General features: G+C 39.9%; 1 protein-coding gene across 3 annotated transcripts; it reads left to right on the top strand.

Annotated features, from left to right (window-relative positions):
- The first annotated feature begins 245 nt into the window (after positions 1-245).
- Positions 246-22,531, top strand: LOC145788197 (protein phosphatase EYA1-like). 3 transcript variants are annotated; one of them, XM_082599887.1, is made up of 9 exons: positions 246-431; positions 8,619-8,683; positions 11,096-11,222; positions 11,520-11,641; positions 11,802-11,885; positions 17,160-17,249; positions 17,888-18,216; positions 19,424-19,646; positions 22,101-22,531. In XM_082599887.1, exons 1-9 carry the CDS (start codon positions 395-397, stop codon positions 22,179-22,181), a joined length of 1,158 nt encoding a protein of 385 aa, XP_082456013.1. In that variant the 5' UTR covers positions 246-394; the 3' UTR covers positions 22,182-22,531. The 3 variants fall into 3 exon arrangements, with proteins under 3 accessions (XP_082456013.1, XP_082456014.1, XP_082456012.1); XM_082599886.1 differs by lacking the exon at positions 246-431 and adding an exon at positions 6,725-6,918; XM_082599888.1 differs by lacking the exon at positions 8,619-8,683 and having other exon boundaries at positions 252-431.
- The last annotated feature ends 659 nt before the right edge of the window (positions 22,532-23,190 follow it).

Below are 23,190 nucleotides of genomic sequence, written 5' to 3'. Positions count from 1 at the left end.
AGTTCGCCGTTCCTCGTCCAATAGCAGTTGTAAAAATCTGTTTGTGAAGTAACAATACCAGTGTTGACAAACTGTTCTGCAAGCAGCGAATTATTTCACTTATCGCCACTTACGCGACAGCGCTCTGCTTGAAAAAGGCGACGAGGTGTCGGGTTTCCAAGAGTTCGCTCCAGGCGTTGTGAACGGAGGCACCGATCAACAATGCCCTCGATGCAGTTGTCGAAAACGCCACCGCTGCAAGACGTTGATAAATCGCGGCAGATCGAAATTGAATTGTTGTTTCAGAGTATTCTTCTTTGACTGTTACGGAATGTTAAATTTTGAGTCAAAGTTGCATTGAAGGTCACCGATTGTAGTGGACTGGTATCTCAACAAATAGGTTGTTGTTTCTTTGATGGCTTATCGAGCCATGTGGGGACAATATGTTTATGGTAAGTCTTGTATTTAACCTGTATAGCTGGAAGTCAATCGTTTTTACATAATTCAAACGTTTTATTCGTTGAAAGGATGTAAAAGTGGTTGATTTCATATGTGTGGTAATGTTCATATGTAATTCTAAATAATATGAGGTAGTCTACCGCTGCATAAAAAGCGTAATAAAAAAACAAGAATTAAAAATCAAAATATTTCTTGAGTTTATACCTTTTTGGAAGTGCGCAATATTTTGCCACTTTGTTGCTAATATTCCACAATGTCAAACAAACTTAAGAAATAATTTATTGCTTCAGTTTACGTATCATGTAGCCTACTGCGTTCAAAGTATATTTGTGTAAGAGCATGTTGATTTCAGAAAACCAATTATTTAGAGGTTATTTTTATTTGTGATCTGTTGGTGCTAAAGGGTGTCCAATGTCATGGCAACAATGATTGGTGCGTCATCGCGTAGGCTAGATGAGGTTTGCTTGATCCAGACTGAAACAATGAGAAGCAAATTTGCAATTACTAAACTTGTAGAATTTACAACAGAATTTTGGTGAAGAGGTGACTTTCTTCAACCATAAACAGATAAAACCAAGCAACCACACGGCATTTAACATAATACATTAAACTGAACATAAACTATAAACTACGAACGTAGTTTATAAACTATAAACTGAACATAAACTATAAACGTTCGTAGTTTATAGTTTATGTTCAGTTTAATATATTATGTTAAATGCCGTGTGGTTGCTTGGTTTTATCTGTTTACAATAGAAGTTTACAACATTATGACCTCACTACCAAGTAGTGTTTGTAAATAAATTGCAAATATATATTCATTTGAACTTTTCTGGTCTCCGATCAACTTTTTAATAATGCCGCTTCTTATCTCGCAATCGATTTTCATTGTTACGTCACATAAACGGACGAGGAAGCGATCGGAAGAGCTCTTATGGTCAGCTAGAAAGCTGGAAATGACTTGAAACATCATGAAACATCAATTCTAATCTAAAATCACTCTTTAGCTAACAATGATAGTACTTCAATATTTTTCAAACTTTTAATTCTAAGCCAAAACAATCACATTTTATCGTTGCGGATTATCTCTAACAACCATGCGCCATTTTGTCATCGCTGTTGACGCAAGCGGACGCGATTAAAACGACGATGATGGATCGACTTGCATCGTCACACACGAGTCGTCAACTGCACCTGCCAACATCTCTGAACGGGCAATTAGTTTGCAACTTTACGATAAACCTCGCGATGTGATGAACTAACACACAATTGTGACGTTTCAGGTGTGCACCAGACGTTGATTTAATTTGTGAAGTCACAACGGTTTTTCTGCTCGAGAATAGCCTACTGAAGTAGATTTGAAAGCCAATTTAAAAACCGCGGAATTAAAAGGAAATTAAAACCACAAAAAATACACAAAAATTAAAACGATTTCTCTTATAAATCAACAAAAAAATTGGAAAGAAATCATCTGTCCTGTTCTAAACAAAAATATTTCAAATGTTAAAATATTTCTTTTCTGTATCTGCCCCGATAGCTCAGCTGGTTAAACTTTGGACTTTGTAAGCGAAATAACTTGAAGATGAAGGGGCGCTATTTCGGCTCTCGATGTGTGCGCTTGAGCAACGCCTTTTTAGATGATCTCCGTTCAACGACAATCAGACGGAGCAATTCGCAAACAGCAACACTTCAATTATCGAAAACTTCACTCTGTCAAAATCGGTAACCGAGCGTGGCAGTAGTTTAAAAGCCTCTACTTCTACAGTCTACAAGTATGTGACACTGCCACGATTAAACCGTCAAAAAGCTTTTTCAGCCTGAAGATAAAGATTCTACATCCACTCAATTAAATCTTACATTGTGGCCTTCGATATAATTCAAATACATTCCCATTGCAATCCATGTTTGACGCTTGGTGTAATAATAATTTTGAATTTATCATACCGGTATTGACTTAACATAATTACGTCCGCAGACGTTAAATTAATGTAAAAAGGACGGATTTTGCTGTCTGGATAGTAGGCTATAACCTTATTGTATTTGACATCACCTGGGTTGGACCATCTTGTTGCCAATAAACCATCCCAGAGGTCCTATTTATGTTAATACCTTGTTAAGTATTTTTATCTTACTATGTGTAGGTTACATGGTGGTTATTTACCTTTAACAAGAAGCACTATTGTTTTTATGCTTGGTGCGTCTGAAAGTCTAACCAGCAGGTGACTGGCATCGTAAAGTGTGTTAAACCGCTGTTAAAAATCAGACCATTAAGTTGTCAGTTTGTTTTTTTGTATTGCCAGTCCGCGGAGCTACTTTCATTTCAAAACCTGTCCGTGAGTGAAAAAAGGTTGAGAACCGCTGGTCCAGTCAGCCACCACTCCACAACAATAAATCTAACTAACACATTCATACTGTACACACAGGTGTGCAGAAGCAGGCTTACATTTGAAATTTGGAAATACTCAGCATAGGAATTTAAAAAAATACGGTTTAGCTCGTTTTTTCACAAAATTCTTTCTTCAGGTTTCGTTTCGTTTAATTTTGAAAACCTACCTGAAAAATTACGTTTTAACAATGAAATTATTTCCAACACCCTAAAAGCTATTCCCATTGCTTTCTGTCTTTTGAAGCGTTAATTTTCGAATGCTCAAACTAAAGTACCTTGTTTGGGCGCACGAAAGGTAGATGACCTTTGAACCGAGTTTCACTATCTGACCTTCAAACTCAGCCTGAATAATTCCCAAGGATTCCGGTTACCTCATGCAAGTTACCAGTAAAAGTATTTCAGGCTGTGTTGTCAAAATCTAAATCAATTCATTTCTTCACTGTTTTGGTTCGTCTTTTCCCACACAGCAAGTCACTTTACTTTACGTTGAACCCACACACGCAAACGTTGAATCAACGTGAAATAGAACATTTGCTGGTTGTGTCGTTTCACCCTTGGCATCCGGATTAATGGTTACTGCAACTGGCTGCTTCTGCATTCTCGCCAGACATAAGAAACTTGGGCTGTTACGTCACAATACGCTCTCGATGTTTAGAAAGCATAAAAAACATTCTTGAGAAGGCATTCGTCAAATCTCATCACAGTAAAAATTAACGAGCAGAAAAAATTGCCGAAGCCATTGGATTCTCTGATAATGATAAGCATCGAAACAAGTTCTTGGACAACCTTTCTACGTATGTTCATGTGAAACCAACGTCAAAAATACTAAACAGAACGTCAAAAGTTTTTCACAAAATAATTGTCTTCATCTTTAAGTGACGCATGATCAGTGATGCGTGAAATGACGTCTCAGTGGAGTTGACAATTGTTTTTAGTTTTGTGTTGAAGGGTTCGTCAGTCGCAGGTTTTCAACGAGAGGATTATGAAATTGCAATCAAAAGTAAAAACTGCATTTTGATGTAAAATGTCGCCGATTTTAGGCGAAGGAATTGCCGCAGTGCGTTTATGGCTCTGAGTAGACTTTGATTGTTCACAGCTGATTTCAGTTCTGATAATAATTTACCAGCAAACAGCCTTAGCAGCGCACGAGGTCAGGAATATGTAAAATTATCTACAAGGAGCGATCGACCTGGCAGTCATTACAAGACTGATTATGTTCTCACTACAGAACAGCGAGCAATTGCGATTAGCTTCGGTGTGGCATCCACGCTACTGTAAGTCCTAACCATTAAAGTGCCTCTGACAGGTAAATAAATTCGCTAAATTTACCTAAGATACCAAAAAGATGACACTAACAAACTTCCCTGACCAGCAAATCGTAAAAAATATCAACAGGCTACTAAGTTACACGCTTGCAAACTTTCGTTGACATCGGCGAATCTGGCACTCATTTAATTGCGAAAATAAAAACGGCAACACCGCTGTGACGTCACAGTAAGCGGGAAGGATACATTCTTTCTCTGTGATAACTTGGTAAAGTATGGTACGGCTACTGCAAAACGTGAATGTGTGGGGCTCTGTTGGTCTAAAGCAGTGGTTCTTAACCTATGGGTAATTACCCACATGTGGGTAATTTCAGGATAGCAGGTGGGTAACACAGTCGCGTTGGGCTCACAGTCGAAAGCCTGCATGTTCGACTCCAGCCACCCGCACTTGCTGTTGTTTCTCTAGGCAAGAAACTTTACGATAATTGCCTCTACCCAGTGATCGATTTCGAGTAATGGGTAGTACCAAATTTAAGTCATAAGTAGAGTAGACAACCGGAAACAGACATTGCAGTCGGCTGCAGCGTGGGTCAGGTGTATGTCGGAAGGCGTACACCGATGCATAGCGCTCAAGTCCGCTTTCCCGCAATGCAGGATAAAGATAAACAAACTAACTAACTAAACTAACTAATCAGCTGAACCAAAATATGTAGAATTATAGATGTAACAAACAATGTCACAGCTGTAAGTGGTAAAGTTGTTTTATTACTTACACTTTTTTTGATGTTTTGAGTCCGTTCAAAACAACCAGTGATATTTTATTTTAATATGAAAATTTTCCCAGTGAAGAAGATGAAGATATCCAAGAAGGGTTTTTAGACATGATTTATGAGTCATCTGTCAAGGCTTCTTCTGAAGATAAAAGCTTGGGAAAATCCTGGGGAATGATGGGGAAAGTATATCTAAAAGTTGCGCAAAAACCACTAACATTGTTGACTATGTTCCCTTCCACTTATCTCTGTGAATCAGCATTCTCAAGTGTTGTTGCTTTGAAATAAAAATCCGGAAACAAGCTTTTAGATCTGGAGTCAGGTTTGCGTTGTGCAGTATCCAAAATCACACCCGATATTGCATCGATTGTACACAAAAAACAAGAGCAAATGTCTCACTGACACTATTGATGTCATTCTTTGCATTAAATGCTGTTTTTGTTGAATAACGCTCTTCTATATTTTTAATATGGCAAAATACCAAGATAGATAAAATTAGATTTTGGGTAATGAGACTTTGATCTGGACAGAAATGGGTAATAAGGGAAAAAAGGTTAAGAACCACTGGTCTAAAGCATGTGCAAATTAAGAATTACCTAAATGAAAAAGTGAACTTATTATTACTGTCAGGTTTCGATCAAATAGGTTGAGTTTACTTTTATCAAACAGCATCTCAATTCAATTGAAATTGCAGTTTCATTGGGCTACAATTTTCATACTTTTTTATTTGTCTTAATCTGGCTATAGCCATTTGCAGTGTAACAACAGTATCTCACAACAGCACCTTTAATTTATGGTTGAGGCGATGCCTACAAATTGCTGTTTATGTGACGTTGTCAGTGACAAAGACCGGGTGTTTTCTTTTCCCACAAAACAAGGTACTGAGAAGAAAATGATCAAAGTTTTATTCAAGTGTTCGAAATTGGGATGGGCCATACAAAACTAGTCGTATATGTTCTCTTCACTTCACTGAAGATGATTTTGTTAATACCACTCAAGTAAAAATGCCTACAGGCATGTGTTGGAGTGTATACTACAAGGTGATGCTCTCGGAAGCAACAATCGGATTGTGATGCCGTCATGCATTGTTTGGCGAATCCGAAACAATTTTCCAGATCCAGATGGCCGTTACACAGGATTTCAATGGCCAACTGAAGGCACATTATGAGAGAGAGAGAGAACTTTTATTTATTTTTGATTAGTAATGATGAATTAAATATGAATGATGAATCGTACGATTTCTTCATTTTTCACTTAAAGTATATTTTAGGTTTTGTAGGAACGTATCCAGTACAGTTTTATTAAACTGCAAAAAACAATAAATCTTCTAAAAAAGCAACCGCTTGTACCAACTCCGACCTAACTGTGATCTACCAATTACATCTAGGAAGCGTTTGTTTCATCCGTTGCTAACGACGTCCACTTAGGATGACGTAATACCACCAAAGTCGTCCCAGAGCAGTGAAATACGGAGTTTCGCCTGTGGTGGCGCTGCGGAGCAGTCGTTTGATTAAATCACGCCCTAACCAGTCGAGCTACGAGGTTAAGATTAAAAAGTTCGCTAAGTGTAATTCTGCGCTAGGAAATGCTTTAAAAAGTTACTATACTTGGATCCAACCTGTCAGGGGCACTTTAAGAATATCTCCTTGACTTCGCCGATCTAAACAAAGTCCATCTTCGCCAACTTGTATGATACGACTTACCGAGGAAACGTTTCAACCAGCATCTGTAGACGTTGAATCAACGTGTAAAATGACCGATATATTGCCTGGATAGAATTATCTGTGTATGAAGTTGAAATCCAAGAGAAATTATGGAAATTCAAACCGAAATACACAGTGATGTGGTTTTCAGCTCTGACCACAAATAGGCTACATAGGCTTCAGCTCCCTAACTTCTTACTCTGTCGTAGAATCCGATATTAATATGAAACAAAGCAACATCTCGTGTTAACACTTCGGTAGCTTGGATTTTTTAGATTTTGGTTGGTTTACCTGACGCGATAAGTAAGTTTTTTAAATGGAAGCATTGTCGCGATTTCCGCCAGTCGCAAGCTTTGGTAAGTGAAAAAAGTTTTTTCAACAATGGTGTCAGGCGTAGTGAAAATAAAAAATGTTGTTGAAAATGCGGAAAAAGTGGGCTACAGAGCCATGAAATGTAGACACGAAACTCTGTTTTGGTGACCATTTCGAAAACTACGCGTCTATTATTTCGTCATCACTTTGATGAATCGAACAATGTTATCGAAACATTTGTTGATCAAGTATTTCAACCGCTTGGTTGCATGTTAAAAGTGTTGCCATTTTTCGATTGAAGTTTTTAGCTTGTATAAAAGAATTAGGCACAATAGATTTAGAGTTGCCCGATGCTTATTGTACTTGGTTCCGATTGATTGATCCTACAACTCTCAACCGATTTTCGGCCAAACAAATTTAATTTACTGACTCAGTCTGACAAAGCTTGTATTCCAGAAAAATGAGATTTAACGCTAAGAAATATGGTTCTAAACTTAGTTTATTCATAGAGAACTAGTCCCGGATAGAGAACTTCAAACATTTTCGTTTTGTACTTTGAAAAATTTGTTTTAGTAATTGTTTATTGTTATGGTACAGAAATAAAAAAAACTAAAAAAAACTTAGTTTTTAAATTTGAAGAAATTGAAAAACATTCCTTAACTTCGAGGAGATATTTTTCACTCAACACACGCGTTGGGATGTTTATAGCGTCACATCGACAAATCAGTCTACTTGTTGCGTAAGAATTAAACATCCTCGCCAGTCATGACTGTTAAAATGTACAATAAATTAAAGTCATCTGTTTCCTCCTCACAATGTTGGATGTTCAGTTATATTTGGTTTAACTGGAACAAAACCAGCTGGAAAAATTTGTTCAACGCCTGCAAATGTTGAATGAACGTAGGAAAGACCACCCTTACCCTTGCCAGCAGAGAATGGCCAAACACACACATCATCACGTTATTTTTTCATCAAAAATTGTTGATACATGTAAAACAACAAACAATTGTTTGAGCGGAATTGATTCTTGGAAGGCAAGCTGTTGGCAGAATTAACGCTTCAAGGAACTAAGATGTAATTTAGTAATTTGGTTTATTTCCTTGTAAAATAGTAAAACGCTCTTGCAACACACGTCCAATCCCAATACGGTATGGAATAAAGCGCACAATCACGAGATAGAAGCGATTCGTTTTGTCGCTTACGAGTTTTTTTCTTCGTCATCCTTTCGTCATTCTTTCGTCATTCTTCGTCATCTTCGCGGTTTACGCGTCATTGCGGTACCCTTGTGATGTAACAACTTCATTACTATTATCACAATATTTATAATGATGTTTTGATATCGAAAAGATGCGTTGCTCTCAAAGCTTTACAAAGAAGACATTGCTCTGTCGTTACAGACAATCTCTACTTTGCAAAGCCCTGAGATTCGAACCCAATCCTTTGCTAAATGCCAAGCACGAACAAGAATGAATGCAATTTTTGGATTTTCTCTGGTTTAATTCGATAGGGTATCAAACCCATGTCTACCGATTCAGAGCAACTGAGCCTGTTGCACTTTGACACGGTCCACGAAACTTCATTGAAGTTTTGCTTCTCATTTCGCGATTCTAGCGACTTCACACAGTCATATTTTTCTTTCGTAGAAACTTAGTTCTTTAGTTCCTCTTCGAACAGTTAAGCCAACTTACATCTGTGGACAATGTTCTCTGTACAGATTATGAGCTTTTTGTTCAATATTTTTCAGGCTCAGGTGGTAGTTATGGCTACGGAAATCCCGCATCATTGAGCACAGGACACAACACACCGCAGGTAGTCATGGTAACAGTCCTATACATGAATACTGAAAAGTTTGGGTGTTCATCAGGACAATTATCGTTTCTAGCATTAGTTGCTACGTTCAACTAATGCTAGAAACGTCCTATATATTCTTAAAGCATTTGATGACAGCGCATGGTGGTTAGGGTGTTTTTAATTTTTTCATATCGTAAGTTTGATTTGTACAGGGCACCAGGTTGTTACAATTGGTAAGAAAACAATGTTTTTCAAATTTCAAGAAATTATTTCAACATTTACAACTTGCGCAAGGAGGTTGAAAAATTCGCAAAATCAATAAAACAAGCAACTTTACAACACGCAACCAAATAACCAGCTTTATTCAGTACTTTTAATATGCACGCATTTCAGGCACGTTTATAGGATAACAAAGCAAATATAGCAACAAAGCAACGATTCCTCTAACAACCTTTACACCGCGTTTCACCCATAACCGAGATGATCAAAAGCAGTGGCGTATTTAGAAAGCTTATTAGGGGGGGTGGGGCAATACATTGTGTCAGTCAGCCGTGTAGTGGTCCAAAATCGCCAAAAATACCGTCATATGGTATTTGAACGGCCCCATACTTTAAATCAAGAGCGATTCCGCAGAAGTAAGTTACTGTTCCAATCAATGAACCAACAAAAGATATCAAGATCCGCTATGCCCCAACTATATATTTCGGAGACCACTGCTTCAGCTTCGACGATTGATTTTCCCGATTCTAGCTTTGGTACAGCCAGAAGTTTGGTAACGTCTTTGCCAGACACTAAAATTGGCAAACGGTCTACTTTGATGTGATTGTATTGCTTATAATCACCCATGATCTTCCCATCCCAATGTATGGTCAGTGGGGTGCAAGGGTCAAAAGCCTCCCTAATTTCGTCCGACAGCTTTCGGCGATAGAACTGGCGAGCTTTGTGAATTGAACTTGGGCTAATCATCAGATCACCGGTTGGATGGAGCAATTGCTTGGACACCGCCAGTGCATTTAAAATATGAACGGCCTTCCTCGAGGTAGTATTGGTCCTGTCCAATGCTGCTGCTATCTCGGGGGTTACTACAGCAATTTTACCTCGTCGGAATTTCGGCAGACAGCTTGCAGCACTGGACCCAGGCTGTTCGAAGCACGTCGATCCGCCAGCTGATGGATGACGCCCATCTCCAGACTTGTCGAGATTACCTTCTTGCTGAGTATCCATTTCTGAATCCCTGGATTCCAGTATGGTTAAATTAGTAGATTCGGCAACACGAACTGCTTCCGCCTCAACTCGCTCTCTCTCCTTTAATGCTCTATTCCTCACTCGCTCGTCTCTCCTGCATAGAACCATATCAACGCCAACCATGGAACCCAGGCGCCCCCCTTCTCTCTGGGCAAGAAGGAACTGGCGATCTTCTTCTATGTTGATCATTTCCAAAGCATTACTGTGTGCTATATCGAATAGGTGATCCAATGATTTCTTAAAGTCTGTCCGTTTGACCAACTCAAGCGCACTCTTACGATTGATAGATTTTTTCAAGTTTTGCCATTCCTGGTGTAATTTTTTCACCTGATTAATCACATGGTTTTGATGGCGTGTTGGAATTCGTGCTCGACTCCAAATAGGCAAAAGCAAAGATACTGTGTTCTTGACACTACTTTTCAAATCAAAACCTTTTTTAAAATGAAAATCAAACAAAACTTGAAGCACTTCTCCCCTCGATGGTAATTTTACAGCGCTGAAATGACCTGAACTGCTATCTACCAGCCAAATTTTATCTTTAGACCTTGTCACAGCCATTGTACAACCGCAAACTGTTACTAAACTGAAATAAATGCAACAGCACAACAGACTTGACAGTGTAATTTTTGTAGTTTTACGAGGTGTTGCAATTGTGACGTAACAATGCTTTATTTGTTCCGTGAAGTGACGTAGCCTACAAGTAGGCTACCGGTAATTGCTTATATTCCGCTGCTAGATTATAGGCTAAACAACCTAAACTTTAGCTTCCTTGCGCAAGTAGTAAATGTCGACGGATTTCCACAAAAATTTGCCAAAAGGACTTTTTTACTGAAAGGAAATGAACACCACCCTGTACATTAATATTAACAATGCTTAGAATTTTGCGTATTACGCTAAAAACACCCTAATGGTGGTGGGATAACATTACTTTGCGTGGAAACCCTTGTTGAAGGGGAAGTTTGAACCCAGGGGATAATCTTAGTCGAAAGAGTTGCATTGCATTGTCTATCGTGTGAGGTCGCACCTTTACAATAGTATGGTGGCGTAGTTTTGACGAAAAGTATGAGCAGAGTGGAGAGATTTTGCATGTAGCTTTCCAGAGAGAGACTCTATTTTATCCTTGTCAGTTAGACAGTTACGTATCTGATGACAAGCGGCGCATTTTAACTTCATTTGTTTGTTCAGGAAAGTTACTCTCCAGCCGGATACGCTGCGCACTACTATTCAACGCAAGGAAGTTACTATGGCAACAGCAGTGCCGCTGCAGTTCTTTCTTCTCCGATCACTTATCAACTGCAAGAGCCTCCACCAGGTATTATTACGTCACAATCTTGCACTGCCAATATCATGTCGAGTTTATTATTATTAAAAACTAGGATTATTTACTTTGTAGGTTGATACAATGCGATATTTTGCAGTGAATTTAAGGGTGAAGTGTTTTAGCCAGGAGGAAATTCAAAAAAGGAATTTAAATCTGAAACTTTGATGTTTTATACTTAACTCCTACGACCTACGACTCCTACGTGCATAAATAGCCGTTCGGCTATTGAATGTTTTGAAATATTTTAATGTGAAACTCTGTGCATTGACCTATTATCTTCAACCACAGAACATTCGGTCGGATCGGACTCCATCAAGTACACAGTCGATGACTTGGACAGGAGAAAATCATCAGGGAAGTCGAAATCCAATCGTAAATCCTCTTCACCTGGCCCGGATGATCAACTGGAGGTGACTGATTTAAAAAACCTTCAAATTACTAATGAAGAGTTAATTTTTTTCATTTCTATTCACGAGCAGAAGAATATTGTTATTGTGACGCATTTTTCCACTTTGTAACGTCATAACGTGATGCAGAGGACATGCATACAAACAATATGTACATTTCTAGAGAGTGTTCATCTGGGATTTGGATGAAACAATCATCATCTTCCATTCTCTTCTTACATCTACATTCGCTCAGAGATATGGAAAGGTGAGTACTTTAATGAAAGTGTTCGGTTAATTGTGACGTAACAACTAAACACATGATCTAGTGTTAAAATAAAATCAAATTTACGTCGTTTTGTTTTTAAAGTTTTTGTTTAAAGTAGCAAATTTTATTATCAATTTACATTAGTTTCAAATTCAATCATTTTTTACCACTTTGGCCGCATGTAGGGCGTAGGCTTGTAAACTTGTTCATTTCTTATTAGTTTCGTTAATTTTTACCTTGCCGCAAAATACAAATTGTGACATTTTCGAGATTAAAAACCTGCTGCACTTTCACCATGTCGAAGACCTTATTGAGATAGTTATGGGATTATAACTCATCTCAGCAATGGCTTTCAACTTTGTAAAAGATTTAAAAGGGCGCGTAAATGCTTCTATTTTAAAAAGAATACTAACGTAAGCAACAATTCGCATATTAAAGAATAGGTTTGCAAAATCGTTTTGATGGTGAGTGCTAGACCTTTAATGTCAACACCGGCTGGATAAATTTTTGAAAGGGATACGTGACTGCAAGAAATAAAAAACAACTCTCGTTGAAGGATATTTTCCAGGTTAAAGCGCGGTCGAAGTTGCTGTTTGTCGAAATCGTTTCGATTTTGAAACCTTCGGCTTGTATCATAGTGTAGAATGTATGAGCACCTCGTTAGCAGCTCAGTTAATTACAGTTTGGTCACGGCACTTGAGAGTCGTTGATGCCCGTCGACCTGCGCAGTTCCCATAAAATTCTCCTCACGTGACAGCCAAACCGATTTCCTGAAGTCTTTTGAGTCAATGCAAACAATGGTTTGTGACGTCATCGCCAATACAATGCGACGACAGAGCGAGGTGTCGAGTTGCAAAGAGAAGAAATGCTTTTGCGGTAATCTAGTAAATCACATTTTGGTTTGAATTATTGAAGTTAAATGTGAAATTTCATTTAATCTTAAACATCTCCATCTTAACGAATATGTTTAACCGAGAAAAAGCAAAGCATTTAAAGCGCCAAATAACAAAAGTTGTCAAACTATTTGATTGTTTGATGCTGGTCTACATTCTACAGAGTAATTGAGCGTCTATACTTGCTGGAGGCGCTGCTTCTTTCCCACTAGTGGCTGTTTTGGGGGCTTGAGAGAAGTTTTTTGTGTACAATGTTGCACAATGGTGCTTAAGGGGTCGGACATAAGAATCCAATGTGACTTAGGTTCTCACCTCCAATATGCGATTTTCTTCTACATTGAAGGAAAATAATAATATTCAATTGATTAATTATTTCATCGTTTGCCAAAATAAGGAAAAAAGTGTCAATTGTTTTCTTTGTTTAAATCTAAAACTGCTAAGCTAAATAAAGATAAATGGCTTTTCTGACATTTTTGCTTGAATTTGTTAATCAAACGGTTTAATTTTCAGTTTCTCTTTAATTGAAAAATGTTGTCATTTAAAGTGTCCACTTCATTAATGGCTTGTCACGCCAGTCTTGGAGCCAGACAAGAGCACTGTCTGTAATGTTTTTGAAGTCGTTGTCGTCACATGAGGGGTAAAGGGTGCAGTTGGTAAGGATGTGCTTCATCGTCTGATTGTCTAAGTCACAATCACACATTGTGTTGGGAGTCGTCTCACATCGAAAAAAATTGCTTTTATTTCTCCTTACACCGCAGCGGTGGGATGGCGCAACGGATAAGGCGTTGGCTTTCCACTTATGCACACCTGGTTCGACTCCCGGCTTTAGCTAGTTGTTGAAAACACCGCTCGCCTCTACCCAGGGTGTAGTAAATTGGGTGGGCGTAGTTGCTGAAGTAAAGGCGGCCGTGAGAAAGGAACTGGCCACCCTACTCTCCTTAGTGCCGAAGGCTTAGTACAATGAGAAACCAAAACTGTGGCGGCAACTTTCCACCTACACAATCGGGAAGCTGATCGTGAGCTACATGTCCACAACAACGGAAAACCTCTGTCCTTCTGCCCCGAGCCAAGGTACCTTGGGGTGACACTAGACAGATCGCTCACATACCGCCACCATTTGGTGTCACTGCGCAAGAAACTGACATCCCGCGCTGCATTACTGAAGCGCCTGGCAGGCTCTAGCTGGGGGGCGAGGGCTGACACTTTGCGAATAGCAGCCTTAGCCCTTGTCTACTCTTCAGCAGAGTACTGTGCACCTGTCTGGTGCCGCAGTGCTCACTGCCACAACATCGACACTGCCATAAACAGCGCCCTGCGCACAGTGACCGGATGCCTGCGTCCCACACCATTGGACAATCTCCCCATTCTCGCTGGCATCCAACCTGCTGAGCTTCGTCGCGAAGAAGCCACTCTGTCCCTCGGTCGACGGGCACTGGAGCCTAATCATCTTCTCCACCACAAGATCTCTGCCTTCCCAAACGGGCACCCCCGCCGACTGAAATCAAGACACCCATTCGTGCCAGCCGCTCGGCTTCTGATCAACGAAGCTGATGAACAAGACATCTCTGCGGCTACTTGGGCGGACCATATGGAGGTCAAGCACCACCAGACTCCATTCATTCATCCCCGACGCCGACACACGCCCAATCGGCCTGACACTACAGAGACAGGCGTGGGTGCGCCTCGGCCGTCTCCGTGCGGGCGTCGGCCTTTTCCGCTCAACCATGCACCAATGGGGAATGGCTTCTTCCTCCTCCTGTGAATGTGGTGCCGAGGAACAGACCGCAGACCACATCATCAATGACTGTACCATCTTCAAGCCACCTAACGGAGTGGAAGGTCTGCGCGTCATGGATGATGAAACTAAAGACTGGCTGCTCTCTAGCAGCCTTCCAGTGTAGTCCGGGAACATCGTGAATCTGGGGTGGTAAAAGGATAGACCCTCGGCCCCAGAAGCTCAGACGACGACGAGTACAATGAGAACCTTATCTTCTCATACCCGACACTTGAATCAAGTATGGGACCCCCCTTTACCTTTTTACACCGCAGCCGGCTCTATTCAAGCAACAGCCACTCTCTTCTATCAAGGGTGGGAGCTTGTTGAAGGCTTTCCGAAGGACAAGGGATAGAAGGATGCTGTATTCCACGTCCGAGCATGTAATCGCATAGTGAATATTATCACGGTTGTCAGTTTTTGAAACAAAGACATGTTGTTGACGAATGTCAAATATTCATAAATTGCGTCTGCCGCCAAAATAGATTCAATTTATTTGAATGTCAGTGTTTTTTTTTGGTCAAGCTGGTAATTGTAAAATTTGTCAGTTACACCAAACCTGATATCACTCCGCAAAAGACAACCTACCCAAATATGCACAATCTATTTGAATTATTCATACGCCTACGGCGACACAACTATCATGTTTCCGGGATAATTGCGCATCTTACACTCACCCGCATCAACAAACGTTTCTCTTTTACGATGAAGCATAAAGAAACACTTTGAAATCAATTATTAGTCTAAGAATTTTACAAAAAAAAACACACGTTTTTTTGGATTTTGGTTGACAATAGCATATGCCATTTTCACGCAAATATTTTGATTTTTTTTGTATTTAACAATACCTTGTTTTCGTGCTTTTTTTCATCTTTCTATTGCTTAATAATTTACGTTTGAACGTTTTACCTTTGCTGGGTTGCATACTAGGTTGGAAAAAGAAAATATAATTTACAAAAATGATAAGAAGACGTTTAATTTTGATTGCCCTACTGACTGACAACTTGTGATGCAACAAGCATACAATTTTAATGAATGATGTGCTGTACATTCTCTGGCGGTAGGAAGGAGATTGATAATAGTAGGATCAGTCTTTTTGCAGGAATGAGTTTCAGTTTATGGCGTTATCTTGGACAGTCTAGATATTATTTCAATTTGGTCAATTGCGCAACAATTTGGTCAATTGCGCAACGCCGTCTCTGCTGTTTATTATAACCCACTAGGCTTCTGTCCAATAGGTAAAGGTGAGTCCCATACTTGAATCCAAGCATCGGGGGATGAGAAGATAAGGTTCTCATTATACTAAGCCATCGGCACTAAGGAGAGTAGGGTGGCCAGTTCCTTTCTCTCGGCCGCCTTTACTTCAGCAATTACGCCCACCCAATTTATTACGCCCTGGGTAGAGGTGAGCGGTGTTTGTCAACAACCAGCATATGCCGGGAGTCGAACCAGGATTGCGTGATTGGAAAGCGAGCGCCTTACCCGCTGCGTCATCCCACCGCGGATGCGGAGAGTCATCCCAACCGCTGCGTCATCCCTGTACAATAGCCTACTGTAATATTTATCTTTTTTGTCAGATCAAAAAGCTCAATATACATTTCTTAGTCTCATTTTCAACAAACGTTTTGAAAACTAACTATTTTCATTTTTGGTGACATAGATTTTAATGAAGATGAAAACAGATTTGTTTTTAAAATATTTGCTGAACAACGTTTAGTTTCTATAGGCTTTTACATAGTCTCAATATAATTATTACTGGGTGTCTGAAGCCCACAAATACCAACAAACTTTATCTGCTTGCTGGTATTGCACCACCACACATAAGAAGAGACGTTAACAGTCAAGCTGAAAGGCTAAAACAAACATGTGATGAAAGACATCCTCTATATGGAAAAACTGCTGCACAAACCCGGTTGAAATCAAGAAAAAGCTTCCTAACACACGTTCAGCCACTAACCTCAACAAAAGGAGAAACAAGACTTAAGCAATGGAAACAACAATTCGAAAATGACCCATCATACACTGAAATGAAGATTCCACCATCAGAGTCCCTCCCCCCAGGAGCAAACGCTCCTTGGGCAAAGTGGAAAACATTAAATAGACTCCGAACCGGTGTTGGACGCACTAAGTCTGCAATGGCGGAGTGGGGCTACGACACGGGCCCTGTTGCATGTATCTATGGCACCGAGCCCCAAGCAGCGGACCACCTTCTTGTTTGCCCTCGGCTTGCCACCCGGTGCAGTAGGTGGGACCTGTCAGTGTATAACTCCGTTGCAGAAGAATGTGTCAATCTGTGGTGTATCAACGACCTTTAGAAGACTCGATAGAAGAGGAATATAATTATTGTTTGTATTTCTGGTAGGATTGACTCAAATTAGGCGCTCCAACTACTTTGCGTGCACCTTTTTCTTATATCAAAATAAAATCTTAGGAATATTTTTTTTAACCCAATGCAATTCGAAGCGTCAATTTCGAATGCACTCTTCATATTAACTTTCTGCAATTCCTCAATTTAAAAGTGGTTCATAATAAGTCCTTCACAAAGCCCATTTGGCAACTCCATTTAGTAACTGCAACACTTTGATCACCACATCAATATTTTTCTAGGAAGCATCCACCACGTGTGCCCTTGGTCTTCGCATGGAGGAATTGATCTTCAGCCTGGCTGACTCTCATCTTTTCTTCAACGACTTGGAGGTAATCGGAATTCGATCTATTAGTTGTTTCATTTTCTATCCATTGTGGCATCATAGCTACTATGGCATTAAAGACGCAACACAACAGGTAGTTGGTAGCAGCGGAAACTTATAGCCTACAATCATCCAGTGTCGATGTAACATCTTTTCGAGCTTCACGGAGGAGCCACCCTGATGCAGGATGTTGAGAGTTTTTATTTCGTGGTCATCTAGAAAAGTAGTTCTGAGGAGCAAGATGCGGAGAGTCAGTGGCACACATTTCAAGATTGTACCAAAATCATTTGGGACTATAAGACGTCTACTAAATGGTCTTCAGCAATGGCCGCTACACTACAGTCTACATACAACCATTCTCCAAAACAATGCATCATCTGGGACTCCCGTCGGAAATGATTAAGGGAAAGTTGCATCAGAAAAGCAGATAGAATTTATATAATTTGAAATAATGAAATGACAACAGCAAGTGCCCTTAGGTATCATCGAATCCATGAATTGTAGTAATCAGTAAATAGCTCAGTCTTAACTAACCTAAGTAATCTTATTGCAACATCAACCAATCTTAACTTGGCCAAGAAAAAGTGGCACTAAATATAAAAAAAAGTTTTGGCTACCTGATCTAACCACCTTCATTCTTTTTAGGAATGTGACCAGGTCCACATCGATGATGTATCTTCGGATGACAATGGACAGGATCTTTCCTCCTATAACTTCGCCACTGATGGCTTCCGATCTTCTCCAGGAAACGTGTGCATGGCCACTGGAGTGCGCGGTGGAGTCGACTGGATGAGGAAGCTTGCATTCCGTTACCGTCGCATCAAAGAGTTGTATGAACGGTACTCCTCCAACGTCCAAGCGATCCTCCCAGCTCATGGAAGAGAGGCATGGGTCCAGCTGCGAAGTGACCTGGAAACTGTGACAGACTCCTGGCTCACTCTAGCGACGAAGTCCCTCAACATCATCCAACAAAGGTGGGCACTAGTAGGCGTTGCATGCGACGACTACTTCACTTTTTGCTAGGCTTACACCCGGTGGTTGAAGAGTTAGATTAAGTGGACGGGAAAGCAAGGAACCCAATCTCCGTGTCCACCTTCAGGGATGCCTTTAAGCGTCTTATCAAAGACAGGGCCGCATGCTCTTGAACGGTGTCGAACCCACGTCCTTTCGATTGGTGTTCAGCGTTCTCACCACTCGGCTATGCAGCCGACTACTTCACTGATCATCCGCCTCATGTGGAAGTGCGCGAAACTAAATCGTGCAACCGCGACATAAAACGTTGCACACTATGACCCACCTCTTCTCTGAGGATCGAGGTTTGTTATGGAAACGACACGTTAAGAGTGTTCACGCGTGTCAGTGACTCGCACAAGGGGTGTCTTTGTCTCTTTCACACCACAAAAAATGCACGTGTAGCAAAGGTTCTCATAAAAACTTTAAAAACGGCCATTTTGAATTATTCAGACTATTACAGATTTTGTTCACTGAATCTGGAATTCAAAACGTTTTGTTGATTTGTTAAAACAAATCTTTATAACGAAATAATTTCGATGCTTTTTAAATGATGTTACATAGCTTGACCACCATGACATCATACAGGTAAACTGTTAGAGAAAGCCAAACAGAAATCGCGTCTTTGAAATAGCCGCAAGGCCAGTGACGTCATAACTAAAGTGTGGCTTAATCAATCAAATTGCGTAATATGAAACTTTAACGGCGTTAGTGGAATTGCGCTGATCAAATAAGCAATAGGTTGACGAAACAATCAAAAAGCAATTTTGAAATATGAAAGCGAACTTGATAATATAAATCGACATGAATCATTTCATGCCGAATAATTTTTGAATCACGATAAAATTTGACGACGATAAAATGTTTAATTTCATCAATTGCGACCTCGTTTAGTTGCCGTCGTCTTCAGTAGAAGTTTTGCGCCATGCTTCGTTTTATGTTGATGAACATGGAATGTGATGCATTACTGACACTCCCTAATAGTTGAAACGTTAGCAGAAACAGGTTTTCAATTGTTGCACCATGGCCTAGTACAGATGTTGGCAGACTATGGCACACTAGAGGGAGCCATGGTTGCACTCATTTATGAATGCAAACATGAAATAATGGGCATTGTGTTAAGAGCACGAACCATGCACGAACTTACATAAATCTTGTATTTCGTCACAGACCGAACTGCGTCAATGTGCTTGCCACGACCACCCAGCTTGTACCGGCCCTGGCAAAGCTTTTCCTATACGGACTCGGAGAGGCGTTCAACATAGAGAACGTGTATAGCGCCACTAAGATCGGGAAAGAGAGCTGCTTCGAGAGGATCATTCAGAGGTTCGGACGCAACGTTACTTACGTTGCCATTGGAGACGGGAGAGATGAAGAACAAGCCGCAAAAACTGTGAGCTTCTACGTCATAATGCTAGCTTTGTATAATATGCAATGTATATACAGTACAGGACAAATTAATGGCCTGTTTTGAAAAAACAAGCAATTTTTCGTTGATTATGTTTTAATCAAAATCTACACAAACACTAGTTATTATGTGCTTATGAAATGACAAACTAGTATTTCAATACTTTCCCCAGACAACAAATCATCCGTTTTTTACATTGATTCAACGTCTGCAGACGTTGAATCAATGTAAAAAAAAACGAATGAATTGCTGTATGGGTTGTTTGATCACTTGTTGTGGGTTTTAGAGCAGTAGTTCTTTCAGACATACCTATTTTCAATGCTCCACACAAACCTTGACCTTTTTTGGCTGAACCCAGACCTATATCAGATGTTGTATATTTTAAATTTTGTTGGCTAGAAGAACATACATTTCATGTTTCAAAATATACCGTAGACATTTTGTTGGATTCATATCCGGTAATGTTCCAGGCTGTGAGAGTACCTTTAAATGTTTTTTATTCGTGCAATCGTAAATCTTCTTTACAGTATGAAAGGGGCCAAAAACTTGTTATAACCATAGGTGTACGAGCCGGGGGTGCAGGGGGTGCAGCTGCACCCCCAACCTGTCGAGAATTTGGGCAAGATTTCACATTTGGGCAAGGTTTCATACCTATCTATCCTACTTATCTTCAAAAAGAAAATTTTCGGACGATACCTTGCTAAAAAAAAGTCATAGGCCTAAAAGTGAACGTATAAATTCTTGCTTGCTGGAGAATGCAGCTTTTACCTTGTTTAGTACAGTCCTTGACAAAATTTAATAAATTTGATAATTGGGAAGCACATATCAGAATGATGGAGATGGAGAAAAGGAAAAGGACATGGCAACATATTTCCAGGGAAAGGAAATGGACATAGCAACAGCCCAACAAACTGCACTTGGAACTACTGTGTTTGCACTTTAAGAAATCACAGGAATGAGGAAAAGTTCTTTAGCATTTGGAATGATGTTCATAAAGCTTTCAAACACAGCACAGTGAACGAGACTCAAGTAGGCTACCCGTATTTCTTTGCATCGTCAATCCAAACTTTCAAAAAGGATGCAAGCATTGTGTGGTGAAAATACAGTCTACAAAACAGAAAATGAACAAACTGATATGGAAAGAGCACGTGTTGATGTATACTATGATGCGATTGATAGGGTCACTGCAGAATTATCTGAAAGATTTACGAACAAAAGTTCGAAGATACTGCTTTCTCTTGCAGATGTAGTGCTGAGAAATAATGCCAACCAACAAAGCTTGAAGTTGATATCTGAATACAGGATTTCCTGGAATCGGAATATCAACTTTTTCACCATCTCACTCGCAACAGAGAAATCAAAACTGCTGTAGCTACAATGTACAAAATTCCTAATTTCAAATGGATTAGATAAAACTATGCCCCACTTTGCAAAAGCTGCAAAAATTCTAGCAACAGTTCCTGCAACTTCGTGTTCAGCTGAGAGGTCTTTTTCCGGATTACGACGACTGAAGACATAGGCTATCTGAGATCAACAATAGGCCAAACACGACTGTCAAATTTAGCTTTGTTGCACTTGGAAAGACCAACAACAAATAAAGTGGATGTCAATCGCATTGTCGATATGTTTGGACAACAATGTGGGCGAAACACATACTTCTTTTAATTTGTTTATATATACCACAAAGTCTACCACTGTATTTAATCTACTACTCAATAATTTTTAGTTCAGTTTTGCAGTTTTAGAGCCTGCATTCTACTGGTTCGTTAGTGTAGTGTCAATTACTCCCTTGAATTGTCTTTTGATGAATTTGTTGTTTTGCAAATTTGCATATTGGTATACTTGGCGCAGTATATATGGCGCAGCGGGTAAGGTTTTCCAATTATGCAAACCTGGTTCGACTCCCGGCTTCAGCTGGTTGTTGAAAAACACCGCTCATCTCTACCCAGGGTGTAATAAATTGGGTGGGCGTAGTTGCTGAAGTAAAGGCGGCCAAGAGAAAGGAACTGGCCACCCTACTCTCCTTAGTGCCGAAGGCTTAGTATAATGAGAACCTTATCTTTTCATTCCCCAAAGCTCAGCATCTGAGTATGGGACCTTTACTTTATCATACCAGTGGCTTTGTGAAAGTCTTGTCAGTTGATGCCTTATGCTGTTTTTTTCTTGAAGGCTATATTATTGCTTTTTCTTACATGTGTACTTTGATTTGGGCGCAATTGATTGTATTTGGGCAAAAATTCTTTCGCACCCCCCAAAAAATTGCTTCCCGTACACCTATGGTTATAACAACAGCAACAAGAGAACCGCGGGTTATATTTTTAATTAAATCTTCAAGATTTGAGTTAGCACTCCTACACAAACACATCCAAACTTTACCAGTTCGTACGGCGAATAGTTTATCAATATTTCATGCTATCAATTCTTCCTTTATGTTTCCAGCATAACATTCCATTTTGGAAGATCTCCTCTCACTCCGACTTAATGGCGCTACATCATGCTCTGGAGCAGGATTACCTATGATCTTGCTTCATTCTTGGAACAGTTTGTGAGGATCACTCATCGGAAACTCCGCGATGCAGACAGGGCTGCCCTGGATATTTCCGCGATTCGGTTACGTACCTAAAACGTTGCCAAGGCTCTCTGAGAAAATGTTATCACGGTGGTGACATCAATTGTGATTGGTTTCAAAAAAATCTTGATCTTAGATCGGTGGCCATGACAAAGCTTTCAGATAAATTGGACGAAAAGACGTTGCGCTGCACTTCTCGTCACCAAAGCTTGTTTTCATTGATTCTTTTGTTTTTACGCGATATGCGTAAACAGTGTTACGTCACAATGGGTTTGCTTCAAGTAAAACAGAGCAAATCTTGCGTGTCATTGTGTTGCACAGAACACCAAGTTCGTGAGTTCGAACCCAATTTCAAGCAACAGTGGTGTTTTTTTATATTGTTTTTCATTGACTGTCGGTTGTTCCAACTCGCCATTAGAGAATATGCTGCTACTTTCAACGACAAACTTATGCGGTAGCCTTTGACAATTCTATGTGTTATTGGTAGTGTGATAATTTTTTTCAAAATTTTTGAAAAACATAAACCAAGAGCTGCACAGTAAACTAAATTTTTCATTGCAAGTCGCCTGCATTTGCAACCTTGCGTCAACATCATCATCAGTCGTCATCTCCGCTTGCAGCAGATTGCGCATCAACATGGGTTATTTGCTTCCAAGAGTGGCGATTTTGAGCCAACTCCCGCAGTGTCGTCAAGTTGAGTCGGGTCCATGATTGGATGTTGTCTTGCCATCGTTTTAGTTGTCTGCCACGTTTTCTTTTTCCTTCTACTTTGCCTTCTGTGCAAATTTTGCTGATTCCGGATTGTGATCTTTTAGTGTGGCCGAACAGTTTTAAAACTTTTGATTTTATTATTGCTGCAATTGGGTGTAGTTTTGTCATAGTTAAAAGATTTGTTTTCGTGTGGTCGAGTAGTCTTTTGTTGGTCATGCTTCTCATGATGTGATTTTGGAAAGTAGTGAG

Source organism: Aplidium turbinatum, chromosome 2 (genome assembly GCF_918807975.1).
Source record: "Aplidium turbinatum chromosome 2, kaAplTurb1.1, whole genome shotgun sequence".
NCBI classification, from domain to species: Eukaryota; Metazoa; Chordata; class Ascidiacea; order Aplousobranchia; family Polyclinidae; genus Aplidium; species Aplidium turbinatum.
This window is presented reverse-complemented; position numbering and strand designations above follow the sequence as displayed.